This window comes from Pagrus major, chromosome 2, assembly GCF_040436345.1.
Source record: "Pagrus major chromosome 2, Pma_NU_1.0".
NCBI lineage: Eukaryota > Metazoa > Chordata > Actinopteri > Spariformes > Sparidae > Pagrus > Pagrus major.
In genome coordinates this window covers 18,890,668-18,904,107 of record NC_133216.1, presented here as the reverse complement: position 1 = coordinate 18,904,107, position 13,440 = coordinate 18,890,668, and the positions used below count along the sequence as shown (strand labels likewise).

The following is a 13,440-nucleotide window of genomic DNA, read 5'->3' as shown; positions in this document are numbered from 1 at the left end:
GAAATCCAATGTCTGGCTGGCAGAGAGTTAAGTAGGGCCATCCGGAAACTTGGGTGCCAATAGGAAATGTATGACAATTTGTAAATATTGTGATTTATTGTGATTTTTGTTTGCTTTTTTAACACTAGACCAGTGTTTTTTAATCCTGGTCCTCGGGGGACCTGCCTTGCATGTTTTACATGTTTCCCTGCTCCAACACACCTGATTCAAATGTCATCAAGCTCTGCTGAAGCCTCATAACGACCTGTTCATTTGAATCAGGTGTGTTTCAAGGGAAAGGGCAGGGCAGGGAAACATCTAAAACATGCAGGGCAGGGGGCCCCAAGGACCAGAATTGGAAAAAGCAATGCACTAGACCATGAGAAAAAGGTGAATAATTTCCTCTAGTTACATAAAGTCGATTCAGGAATCAAAGAATTGATTCAGGAATTGTAAATTGTAAATTCCAACCCCTATTGTCTAAGCCGTTCCAGCCTAAAACACACACACCCTTCAGACACAGAAAAAAGACCTTGGGCATTTACCCTTTGACTGTCCCTGTGAACAGAGCAAAACACCACAATGACCCTTACATATTTACATTTTAAAAAAGGGGCTCCATTGATGTCCAGCAGATGCCTGTCATTGCACATACAGGCAGGCAAACACATACTTGCATACAGAGAGAGACACACAAACATAGTACCGCAATGTTGCCCTCACGTAAATGCTTGATATTATCCTAACTGTGTTATTCAAACCTGTCTTTAAGTGTCCCCTCTTCCCTGTTTTTTTTTCACAGAGCTGCTAAAGATCAGGGCCAGTAAGAGCTGCAGCTGAGAGCTGAAGTTGGCTCTCAGTGGTCCTCTCCAATATACACCAACTTCAGATTTTTAGCTGTGCTGTTGAATTTCATTATTTTGCGAGGTTGTGCCAGGGCAGCAAAAATAAAAGAAGACTGACAAATCACTGCTCTCCTATATAGATTCTCTATCTCTATCTATTTCTCCCAGGAATGGGACTACAGGGTTGGAGCATTTGCAATTTGGAGAAAAACCTATTCCCACGCCCTCCTGTACTCTGTTGACAACACAGCAGTGCTTGTATCATGTGGTTAAGATACATAAATAAACCTCGAAGCCATTAGAAGCGATGAATAAAGCGCAGAAATGTTTATTTATCTATCAATCTATTATTAACCCTTCCACTCATTTCAATCTCTGTCAGTGATACCAGACTATGTAGACGCAAACAAGATGTGATGTTGGGGTGATGGAGCACTGTACACTGACTGTGGATCACTTCAGTTTTAAAGCTTAATAGTTCACAGTGGTTGTTTTTCTATCAATAAGACGAAAGATACACATTAGAGGTGAATTAAGCAGTATTTGTTGTATCAACATTGAATCAAATGGCTCACAGTTTTGTGGACTGTTCGCTAGTACTACTGGTACCGCTGTGAATCAACGCCAATTTGATTTTCAGATCTGTACTTAAAAAAGTAAAACAGTGCTGTCCATGACAACTGACTCTGGCTTATGATATGCTACATACTCGGGTTGCAGTGGTTTCAAGGTATACCAATGATATGAAAATTGAAGGTTATCTTACAGCGTACATTTGCTTATTTATTGAATTCTACACTATAAGTTTTATTAAAAATACTTTTAGAAATTTTATATGTTTATGTCGTCTGTCAGGACGTATTATTTTGTGAAATTATAACAAATTGTTTGTTAAAAAAATGTATTTTTAATTTCTTTAAGGATCATTGTAACTGTTTGCAGACACTGCAGGTTTACACGTAACTGGTGGAGAAAGTTAATAATAATAATAATAATAATAATAATACATTTATTTTATATAGCGCTTTTTAGGGTACACAAAGACACTTTACACGTTAAAAAGCAGAATAATAAAAATAACACTCTAAAAATACAAAAAGAGACAAGTTATGCATCAAAAGCAAGCAACCTTATGCAAACCAATGAGAGAAATACTTTGCTCGGGGGTAGACCAGTGTAAACCAACCATGATACATTGGTTTGTGGAATGTTACACGTTTAAAGCCTCAACCTTGGCATCATGATCATCACCATCTTGGTTTTTTGGAGCCAGAAGTGACCATATTTGAACGAGAGGGTAAAGATGATGAGGATACTGATGGGATCTGTCTGAAAACCCGAGGAAACACAGTGGTAAGGACTTGGCAATCACAAGGTAGCCACACCCTAAAGCATACCCGTCTTTATCATTAATTTACTCTAAAGGACCATAATTTACTAAATGAATATCATGCTGCAATGAAGAAGATTTGAAACTAGCGACTGAGACCATAAACTCATTAGGAAACAGTTTACTGAGATAATAAATCAAGTGAGAGGGAGGGTAATTTTCTAATCAGCTTACACACAATCAAACTTGTTTTTGAAACCAGTGGAGTTGCCCCCTGCTGACTATAAGATACACTGCAGGTTTAAGGCACTTCCACATTGACTTCACTTTTCAAACCAGAAAACTCAGTCCATAATTTATACAGTCGATGAAGTTGACGCAACAATCGTGTAGTAAAATGTTGTAAAATATCGACCTTGACTTCTACAGGTGGCCAGCAAGAAGATTGCATTGAGATGCTCAAGTTGTCTCTATTTTGTGTGTTGTCAAAAATAGTTTTCAGCAGCTTTAAAGGTTGACAGTGTAACATATGAAGAGAACATATGTCACTGCTATTTAACTTCACATGTGCTTCATATCGCTGAGTTTCTATCATTTGTACAAAAGATTAAATGTTCCATATTTGACTGAATTCTGGTGTGTACAGATATTGGCAGATAATCTCGACTCTGTGGATTAAACTATGTCAGATTTAGCCTGTCACATCTTTGGTAGCATGAAGCAGTCACCTAATGTCAGGGTTAAACAACCTTACTTTGCTTCGTCAGCCAATTTACTTTACATCACCTTTCAATTTGAAGACACCTAAGTGCTACATTTCTTAATGCATATTGACATTTTGGAGTTTATACTTTTCTTTGAGGCCAGGATATTTCACCTTCTGGAGAAGCAAAAGGAAAACAGAAAAGGCTACAATATTGGTAATGAATAAATGGTCATTGTCAGAAGTCTTGAACAGTTTAAACTTACTTGCTAACTGGCATTTCATTTAATATCACTTGACTATGAAGCTGCCTTTTGAGGTTATGGTATAATTTACTCGTGTCATAGTGAAAGTCCTCTCTCACATAGCATTTCTGTTCCGTCCACATCTTAGACATCTGTTTGTCTGTCTGTCAACTTATCGTATATTTAATTGCTGACCAACTACACAACAGGGGGCACATTACAGGAGATGCAATCAAACTCAAAACTGAATCACAAAAGACTATGCAATAGCAAATGAGCTAATCACATGCCATCCATCACAATTGCGCTCAGTTCTAATAACTGCTTTATTACATTACAGCCTGTAGTACAACTGAGACACAGATAGAAGCCGAGACACGGAGAAACAGGCTCATTCGTCACAGTCCTCACATCATTACATTTACACAGACAGAGCATGGGCATCTCTTTCTCTCTCCCCCTTCTCTCTCTCCCTCTATCCCTCACAACAACATATTTATTATATAATCTGCCAGATGATTCAGGCTATCAGAAGTGAAGGATAAAAAAGAGGCTTTTTTCATAGACAGCACAGCAAACAAGACCTCGTCTGGGATTTTGGAAAATTGTGCTACTGTGGAAGGGCTTAAATGTTGTCTTTTCCCTCTGAAATTTGGCGACAGCTGTGTGAAATGGAATAAATGCCTCTGGCTGTCATCATATTGACTGCCTCTCAGAAAAATCACTGTCTTTTGAAGACCAACAGGCATTGATTTGGTCAAAAGTGCCCAGCTCTAATTGCAGAGAGTATGTCAAACAAATTTCAGAAGACTGTTGGTACAACTATACATTGAATTAGGTTATAAAGTATGGGATATTATTATAGATGCCACTAATCAGCCCTTATTGAACATTAAAGTATGTCATTGCAACTTTCTGATTGAATAGTTCAATGACATTTCTTGACGGCACAAGTTGGAGCCCTACCATGGGTGAGGTCAGTCGCCTTAGGCTCTCCCCCAGCGAGTCCAGGTTCACCCGTCTCCTCCTGGTGACCCTCTTGTGGGGTCCTTGCTGCTGCTCGCCCGTCGGGCACGCCGATCTCTCGGCGGGGCTGCGGCCGTTCCAGAGCACCGCTCTGTGGGAGGATGGGAAGGAGGAAAAGGGGCAGCCTCGGCTCTCCTCCGCCGTCTCCAGACCGCCGTCCCCTCCGTCTCCCCCGGGGCTTTCGAGCCCGCAGTCCGAGCCCACCGAGCTGCTGAACGACTCGGAGGAGATCTTGCGCGACGACGAGGACATGGTGGTGGCGAGGAAGAGGAGGAGGATGGTGGTGGTGATGGTGATGATGAAAGTGGTAGTGTTGAGGATGATGATGATGATGATGATGATGATGGTGATGATGATGCTACAGTCGGTTCCGTACCACGTCCACCTCTACTCCGGGGAGTCATCAGATAGTGGTGGGGGTGGGAGGGTGGGGGTGAGAGGAGGGTCGGGTGGGTGAGGGTGGGGGGTGAGGTCTGTCTGTGTAATTATGTATGCATATGCGGCGTGTGCGTGCGTGCGTGCGCGTGAGATAATGTCCAGGTTTGTGTGTGCATATGAGATGCGTCTGTCTGCGTGTGAGACTCAGCGACCTATTCAGAGGGGAGGGGGGGAGGGGGGGGTCGACCGAGAGCGAGAGCACTAACGGCACGCAAACATTTACGTAAGGGGGAGGAGGAGGTGCGGGTATCGCCTCTTAAAAACCGGCCCCTTTTAACCCCCAAAACAAACGCACCTCCCACGGTCCTCTCTCCAAAGGATGCTTCAATTAAAAAAAATACTGAAAAACAGAGAGCAGCGGTTTGAGCGTTTGATGTTTAACAGACCGCTAGCTTACGTGCGGCTGTCGCGCGCCGCAACTGTGCCAAAGCCGCCGTTACCTAAACTGCAAAACAGATAAACGACAAACGGCCTCTGGACGCGACATGCTCGTCCTCCACGGTAATCCCCACACATGTCAGTCACTCTTCTCACACGCCTTGACCGTGAGGACCGCGCCGTCTCCCCCCCCCCGTTTCCTCCCGGAGAGAAATCCCCAAAGTCACGGCAGATGTGACGGCTCCTCTCCCTCTCCTCCTCCTCCGTCCCTCCTCCTCCTAGTCCTCTGCGACAGCGGTGCTCCTGTCTGTCTGCCGGCTGCTCCTCTCATCGTTCGTCCATCTTCCACTCATATTCCTTCGCCGCGGCTCCTTGTCTTGTGTCGTTTCGGAGAGCAGGTGGAGGGCAGCGGAGGTGAGCGAGGTGTGGAGCGAGGAGAGCGCGAGCAGCAGCAGCAGCAGCCGGTGATGTGCAGATCCGCCGAGCTCGCGCTGCGAAGTGCGCATCAACGCGCTGTTCTGCTGTTTGAGTTGAGACTTCAAACCACAACCAATCAGAGCACAGATAGATCTGTCTGTCTGTCTATCTATCTATCTAGATAGACTCAATTATTTTTGATTTGCCTGTCTATAATTATGTATTTATTTACCTTAACTGGAAACAATTAGCCTACATGCCTATATTTTACTTTAATAGAGAGCCGAAGTCACACCCCATCTGGTTGCCCCATGGGACCTTATTTCAGAAAAACTTTGGAAAGTGAATGGAGAGGGACAAATACTTTTTTTTGAGCCTGTTTGAATCGTGTCACGAATCACATATGTGATTTTTGTCAATTTAATAGGGAATTTTTCACCTATAAACGGCAGTTGCTAACATGTGGCTAAATCGGCCTGGAGGGTGCCGCTCTGCTTTGCTTTCAATCAGTCCTGGTGGTCACTCGCGGTACTGCAGCCAGAAATTCCCCTGCAGCCCAAAAATAATTTTCCCCATTAACCACCATTATAAAAAATGCATCTGTAAAATTGTTTATAGATACATATACATAAAATAGATACTTGAATGTCCCTCAATTAAATTATGAAGCACTTGAGTGTCTTAAAAATGTCGGTTGCTAACAAGTAGCTAAATTAGACTATAAGTTGTCCATTAAACGTCACCGTGCCGAACACAGAGACTCATCTGCTCACAAGTCCGTCTTTACAGGCCAACTTTAGTTACAAACTATTCTAACTATAACTTTACAACTTGCAGATTTATCAATTGACAGAAAACGTGTATAGTTATTGTGTAGTAAGACATTTAGTGGTGGTGACGTTTAAGTCTGCAATGCAGTGTAGTCTGTTTATAGCCTAACATTAGCTTTCTTCCTCTAGCGATTTAATTTACGCTTCGAAAATCACAAAAGTGGTGTTCATCTGTGACGATTAACTTTTGCTGAACAAAACGTGTTAGTTTCATTAACTTGTGTTTGCCACAGAGCTTATTTCCGTCGATATTCCAGAACCCAATTCAGAAATCCCATAGGCTTTTTGTCGAGGGAACAAGGTGTAATAGTAACTTCTGGGTTAGCCTACAAAAATACACCATGACTACGCCACTCTATTATATATATTTTACTTTGGTGGTCTAAATGCTGTTTACAAACCTCTCTAAGTGAAAACATACTCAGTCCCAATTACATATTTTTAATTTCTAGTAATATTTTTACCCAAAAACCTTATGTTCACTGTTCCTCAGGTATATCCCTCGACATAATGGACCAAAAAAAATTCCACATTCACTGCATGTCAGTGTTTCAAAAATGAAAAGTCTGTCGTAACTCACCCTCATGCTGATGGAAAGGCAGGGGAAGTTATGTAATCCACAAAAAGATTATTAAGTATTACAGCTAAACAGCGTTGCAGCATTCTCCGAAACGACTGATGGGGACTTTAAAAAAAAAAACATAAAATGGCTCTATACAGCTCATCTGTTGTAATCCAAGTCTCCAGGAGCCCGGAAAGCCGAAATTGATTTGACTAGACATTATTTATACTCTTGACAGGCGGTTGATTTTTGCACCAACTTCAGCCGTGGCGCAAGCTTTTAGCTTAGCAGCTATGGTAAAGATGTTGGCTTTAAAAAGTGTCTAAATGTAACATCTACAAATTATTTTGGGGTTCTGGGGACTTGGATCACGCTGGACAAACTGTATGGAGCCATTTAAAGTTTTCTTTTCAGTTGTTTTTTTTACATTTTAAAACAGGTCCCCATCTACTTCAGTTGTTGAGGAGAATGCTGCAATGCTGTGTTACTTTCAAACTCCAGAAATGTTTTGTGGACTGCGAAACTTCACATGACTTTCCATTCATCAGCATGAGGTTGAGTAGATGTCTAAATTTTCATTTTTGAGTGAACTCATCCGTTAAATCAAAATTTCATGAGGAACTGGCACCAGGGCCACAGACAGAAGGGAAACACTGGGTCAGTTGTCCCGGGAAAAGGTCCATTTAACCCTTAAAATAATCTTCAGCAATCATCTTGCCCTAGCACTGAGCAAGACTATTGATGGCCCTGACTGGCACCATTAATGTACAATATCTACTAAAGTGGGTCTTGTTCTTTCAGTCTTTCATTTAGTTTTGTGCACACAGAGCCAGGCAATACTATTCCATCATATTCAGACTTTGTGATATGGTTGAAAGCTCCTTAGAAAGCAAATATAGTGTGTTGACCTTGAGTCAGGATTCTTTTGACAAATTACTGTTTCCAAGGTGAAGATTACACTTTGATGGATAATGCTAGAGTTCAATATTATACTAGCTAACACCAGATCCATCTCCATGACAAACAAGTACATGTCATGAGCTGATAACGGCTGTGTGATATGGCAAAAAGCTACGTAGAACGCAAATACATGGATCTTGAGTGTTTAGACAAACGGCTGTTTCCAAGGAGAAGAATACACTTGAATGGATAATGCTATGGACCCAATAGTACATTTCTGCATGAGGTTTGTTTCATCAGTGTAATTTATTAAAAAAAACAAAAAAAAACAATCAAAATCATGGTTGGTAAATGTTGGATTAATACTCCTCATTATTTCAACATGGTGTCATTTACAGTTTCCAATAATAGTGACATCTGGGCAGGCAACAAACAGGTGATTGTTCTTCAATTAACTAAGTGGGAATGGCAATCAAGCAACATCCGATTGTAATCAAACAACAGTCATGGCCAATGAGCCAAGTTCATGGCAATGTGCCAATTGTGTTCAACATGGGGATATACAAGGACAAATATGGCTCCACAGGCAGATAATGGAGCTGGCAGCAGTGGTACACGCTTGTTGCCTCCCATCAGAGAACAGAATGATGCTCATGTCTGCCACTAATCACATCCATGACCTTGACCTCGATTGGCAGAGCATGCCTGTTCATTTAGGGCCCCACAGGGACAAGCAGAGAGACACTGAGACAGACATGATGCATCATACAAGTGCATGCATGTGCGCACGCACGCACAGATCACAGTGTAATTTCCTGGAGGTGCCTGCTAATTCATTTGACTTTCTGGAGCAGCATGACCCCAATACATTGCATAGAATTGTGCTCCTTCTCTCTCTCTCTCTCTATCTAACACTCACGCACTCACACTGTCTTTCTCTCAAACACAGCCTGCACTAACACACACTCAACACACTCTCTGTCTCACTTTCCATTTCCTTATCTGGTCGCTTGCTCTTAGCAATCAGTCTGCCATCCATCAGTAATAATGCAGGCATTTAATAAAGCCAACACTGCGATGGAATAAATAATGCTCCAGAGGAGATAAGCCCAGCAGCAGCCAGACATCTATAGCCGAGTGCAGACAGGGCAATAGCTCAGTAACTGGGCTATCGTGGAATTAGAATAAACAGAAAGGGCACCTCATGGGGGTGTCCTGGTAATTGCATCCAGTCACCAAATCTAACATGGATGGTATCAAATGTTAAGAACATTACCATGGAAATAAAGAATAAAGTACGGAAGCCTATTGCTGCCACGCCAGAAAAAGAAAAGTGGATCAGTATCAGGTTATAACATGAAAAGTTTATTGTTAAAACGAGATGTTTTCATGTTATAACAAGCTTATTTCACAATAAAACGAAATACAAACTTGTCACGTTATAACAAGAAACAGCATGGTGGTTAGCACTGGTTTGAATCCCGACTGGGGCCTGGCCTTTCTGTGTGGAGTTTGCATGTTCTCCCCATTCTTGAGTGGATTTCCCCCACCATCAAAACATGTACATATGTCAACTCTCCAGTTGACATACTCCTTCATACTCATCGCACACAAATACACAGGTAATATTGTTAATAAGATTGAGATGAATACAGTGTAGCCATAACAGGATTCTCAACGAGGAGAACAGTCAGTGACGTGAAGTAGAGCGGAGTGGAGCTCTGCGGGTAAAGGCTCAAACACCAAAGGAGTTTTTATTAAATCTGGGAACTTGAAGTGAATGTAAAGGACATGATGGGATATAAGGAGAAATAAGGCTGGAAATGTGGGAGCAAATGCTTATAAAGCTTTATACATTAGAGGGAGGATGTTAAAATGAGCTCTTGTGTGAATTGGAAAGTGCCGGAGTTACAAACTTCATAACGTTAAACTTTTTACATTAGAACGTGATAACTGATATTGTTAAAACAAGAAACTTTTCTTGTTACCATACACTATTTATCTTATCATATTGTGATAATTCTTTGTAGTAACATAAAAATGTTTCACTTTAAAACAAGATATTTTCACTGAATATCATCACCTTAACGCTAAATTCTTAATGTCATTACAATATAAGTTAACAAAATATATTGGTATAACAATTTAAGTTATCATGTTATAACCTGAATACTTTAACAATAAGTAAATACGTTAAAACATGAAACGTTTCACATTAGAATGTGATAACTTATATTGTTAAACAGGAAACTTTTCCTGTTAATGGTATATTATTTATCTTGTTATAACACAATGAATTATTGTGAAAACATAAAGCCTTTCACATTACAACAAGATATTTTCACGTTATATTATAACATTAAAAGGTGAAATCCTTCATGTTATAACAAAACAAATAGTATATTGTTCTATACATATATATTAAAGAAAAGTTTCTTCTAACAATTTAAGTTATGTTATAACCTAAAATGTTTTATGCCATGCAACACTGAGTAAACCACATTAAAACATTAAACCTTTCACGTCATAACAAAGTTTCTTGGTTTAATGTGGTGAGTTTGTATGATTTATTAACATAGAACAATATACTTCAATTAGATAACTTAGATCTAGAACTAGATACTATTCATTTTGTTGTAACGTGATAATTTATTGTTTACTGTCAAAAAGCTATTTCACGTTATAACGTTAAGTAATAATGTGAAACGCTTCATGTAAGAATTAGTTTGATAGTATCTTGTCACAAAAAGAATAGTTTCTTGTTATAACAATATAAATTATCATGTTATATGTGAAACATTTAATGTTACAACAAGTAACCATGCTAAAACATGACACTTTTTTGTTAAAACAAGATGAAGGTATTGTTTATAACAAAACACATTGCCAACTTGTATTTTACAGCATGTTTTATGATGGTCATTTAAGCTATGACTGATCAAAAACGTTCATTTGAATGCAAATAAGCGACACTGTAAACATTCAGGAAGTCTCAGTTGCCCTGGATGGTTGAATTATCAAATTATCTACAATCCAAATAATTCGGACCCATTCCAATCCTAAGCAACACTAGTAACCTTTAAGCCAGATATATAATAACAATAATACATTTTACAGTGTTGCGATAAATAGGCTCATAAGTGCATGAGATCAGAAGGACGAATTTGCAGACAGATTTACAGTGTCATCTCTCAGGTATTAGCCTGCATATTTACACACACACATACAGAAAGATATTTCAGATAAATGCGTGAAAAAAACCATATATAGACAAAACCATGAAGGAACAGACACTCATAGCGTTTACATCTAAAACATGTGTAGTTGTGGAATGCAGAGAGATAAGAAAAGGCTTCGGCCCAGTGACAAACACCAGTGAGTCAAAACCAGGTGCTCTTCCCCAGAGATAAGCACAGTCACTCAAACATAAGACGCAGTCGTACAGAGACACACACAACTCACTCGAGCTTTTAGATATTTTAGCTCTCCTGTGTGTGTGTCAGCAGGCATGTCAGGTTCAATTTTGTGACACAGAAGACTTATTTTTGCCACGTCTTTCCGTCAAATATATGTCTCCTGCCTGCCACTGACGCAGAGTGACGGTGTAAAATACAAAAGAGAACGTGAGAGAGCTAGAAAAGAGAAGAAATAAGGGAGAAGCTGGGGCAGAGCGAGCGAATAAGTGAATGAAACACAGCTAAGGAGGATGAAACAGCCCGGTGGGTGGGTTTGCAGAATAACTCTAGAAAGGACACGTGTGTGTGTGTGTGTGTGTGTGTGTGTGTGTGTGTGTGTGTGTGTGTGTGTGTGTGTGTGTGTGTGTGTGTGAGAGAGAGACATGGGGAGAGAAATGGCTGTCTCGGTCATAAATCTGCCCCCAGCCAATCTAATTGGCCATAACCATACATCACTCCATGCCACTCTGCTGCTATTAACCATGAACCTGGGCCTCTCTGTCACTTGCACAATATAAATAACCTGCTGTAGCGTCCCATGGGATGCTGTCAAAGGAACAAATCAGGTTAAAGAGAAGCAAATTGCATGTTTGTTACACTAAAATCTTCATCACCAATTCAGTTGAATTTTTTCAGAAATGATCACATTATGATCTGACCTCTGAGTACACAGTCTGGTGTGGGGTTTTGTTTTGGCAGTTACATCATATTCAAGTGATGGGCAATAGAGGTGGCTGACAAATTGAATTACTGCTGATTTATGGTGGAAGTGCCCCTCTGATGCACATATAAACGATAAATAATCCACAGTCCATTGACCGCCAAGCTGCAGAGACACTGTGGTCGCCATGGCATCGCTGATCTTTACAATGAAACAAGTCTTACTTACCCAGGTGATGTTATAATAATGATAAATAATAACAAAATGCTTGTTTCTCAGGGAAATTAATTTTCTCAATGCCACTGTGTCCTTGCTGACAGGAACTGGAGCCTGCAATTAGAGAACAACCCCTCTGCCGTCATCATGTACCTGTTCCCTCTTTACTTTTAGCGAACACTCACTTTCAATGTGACTTAGTGCAAGCTGAAGAGTTTCACAGTTATATCATAAATAAAAGACAAAATAGAAAATTATGCAGTAACTATGGTCCTTTTCCTCTGAAATTTAGAAATACGTGCTCCCAACTAATCACTACTTGTCTCCCAGGTATGTAGCTTTTTCCAGGGACTAGGAACCTTTGGAGGAAATCAGTGCGTTTCCACTGCAGGGACCAGGTTCTAGATTAAAGGACACCTATTGTGCTTTTTGTGTTTTCCTTTCCTTCAGCATTTTACATGTTCTTGTGCATTTAAAAGATCTTGATGTTAAAGTCAAAGTACGCACCAAAAGAAGCTCCTCTCTCCCACAGAAAACACTGCTCCTGAAATCAGTAGTCCCGCCTTTAATTCTGTGACTTTGTGACATCACACTATGTCACCTTGTTATACATTTGAATAATTTATGCTGCTCAGTTGTTGTTAGTGGTGTTGGGTCAGGCGTGTGTGAGCTGACCAATCAGAGGAGACTGGGTATTCAGGTTTTTTTTTTAAAGAGATAGGAGCAAAAACGGAGCGTTTCAGACTGAAGTGCTGCAGCACTGGACAGTCTGAGAAAACTGATGTGATTTTGAGCATTAAAGCATGTAAACCTAAACTACTCGTAACCCAAAATAAAATGATGAATCTAAAAATTAGCCTATGTCTCCTTTAAAATCTGGGGACAGCTTTTTCCCTAGTGCAATAAAAAGCTAACCATCTTTAGTGATTCACACAAATTGAGCATGAACCATCTGCACCCACTCACCACACGTTGTCTGAGATGACACCTGGAAATAAGGTGAGTCTCTGAAGTGATGAGCTCATCAAAGAGCCAATAGCAGGGCTGAAAAGAAAAAAGGAGAGGTCGCACGCTGGAGGGCAAGGTGGCCGATTGCTCCTGTGTGCTCCAATCGCATGTGTCGCTGTGATGACACTGAAACCTCGTAGAATTAAGTGACAGCTGCCAGGGATCACAAGGGCACAGAGTAAGAAATTAAATCCCAGAGCAGGGAAGGACAGTGCTAGCAGGAGAAGCTTGAAAAATAGTGGGTATGACACACAGACTCCAATTCATGTTTTGGCGGCAAGAAACTGCTACATAGATATTCCACTATCCACCAATTTATCAATTACATCATTCTTACATGTTTGTTTGTTCAAAAAGACCCAAACAAATAAAAACAAAATCTCTTGCACCCCATCAAATAAGAGTCTTTTTGGATACTGAAATACCTTGAAAAACTTCACACACAAA

The 13,440-nt window shown here is 40.5% G+C and overlaps 1 protein-coding gene across 1 annotated transcript in view; it reads right to left on the bottom strand.

Annotated features, from left to right (window-relative positions):
- gucy1a2 (guanylate cyclase 1, soluble, alpha 2) overlaps positions 1-4,380 on the bottom strand; it is a 35,609-nt gene extending 31,229 nt beyond the window's left edge. Inside the window, exon 1 of the mRNA XM_073491252.1 lies at positions 4,069-4,380. Within this exon, the coding sequence (XP_073347353.1) occupies positions 4,069-4,380 (312 nt within the window). The remainder of the gene's footprint in view (positions 1-4,068) is intronic.
- Between the last annotated feature and the right edge of the window lie 9,060 nt (positions 4,381-13,440).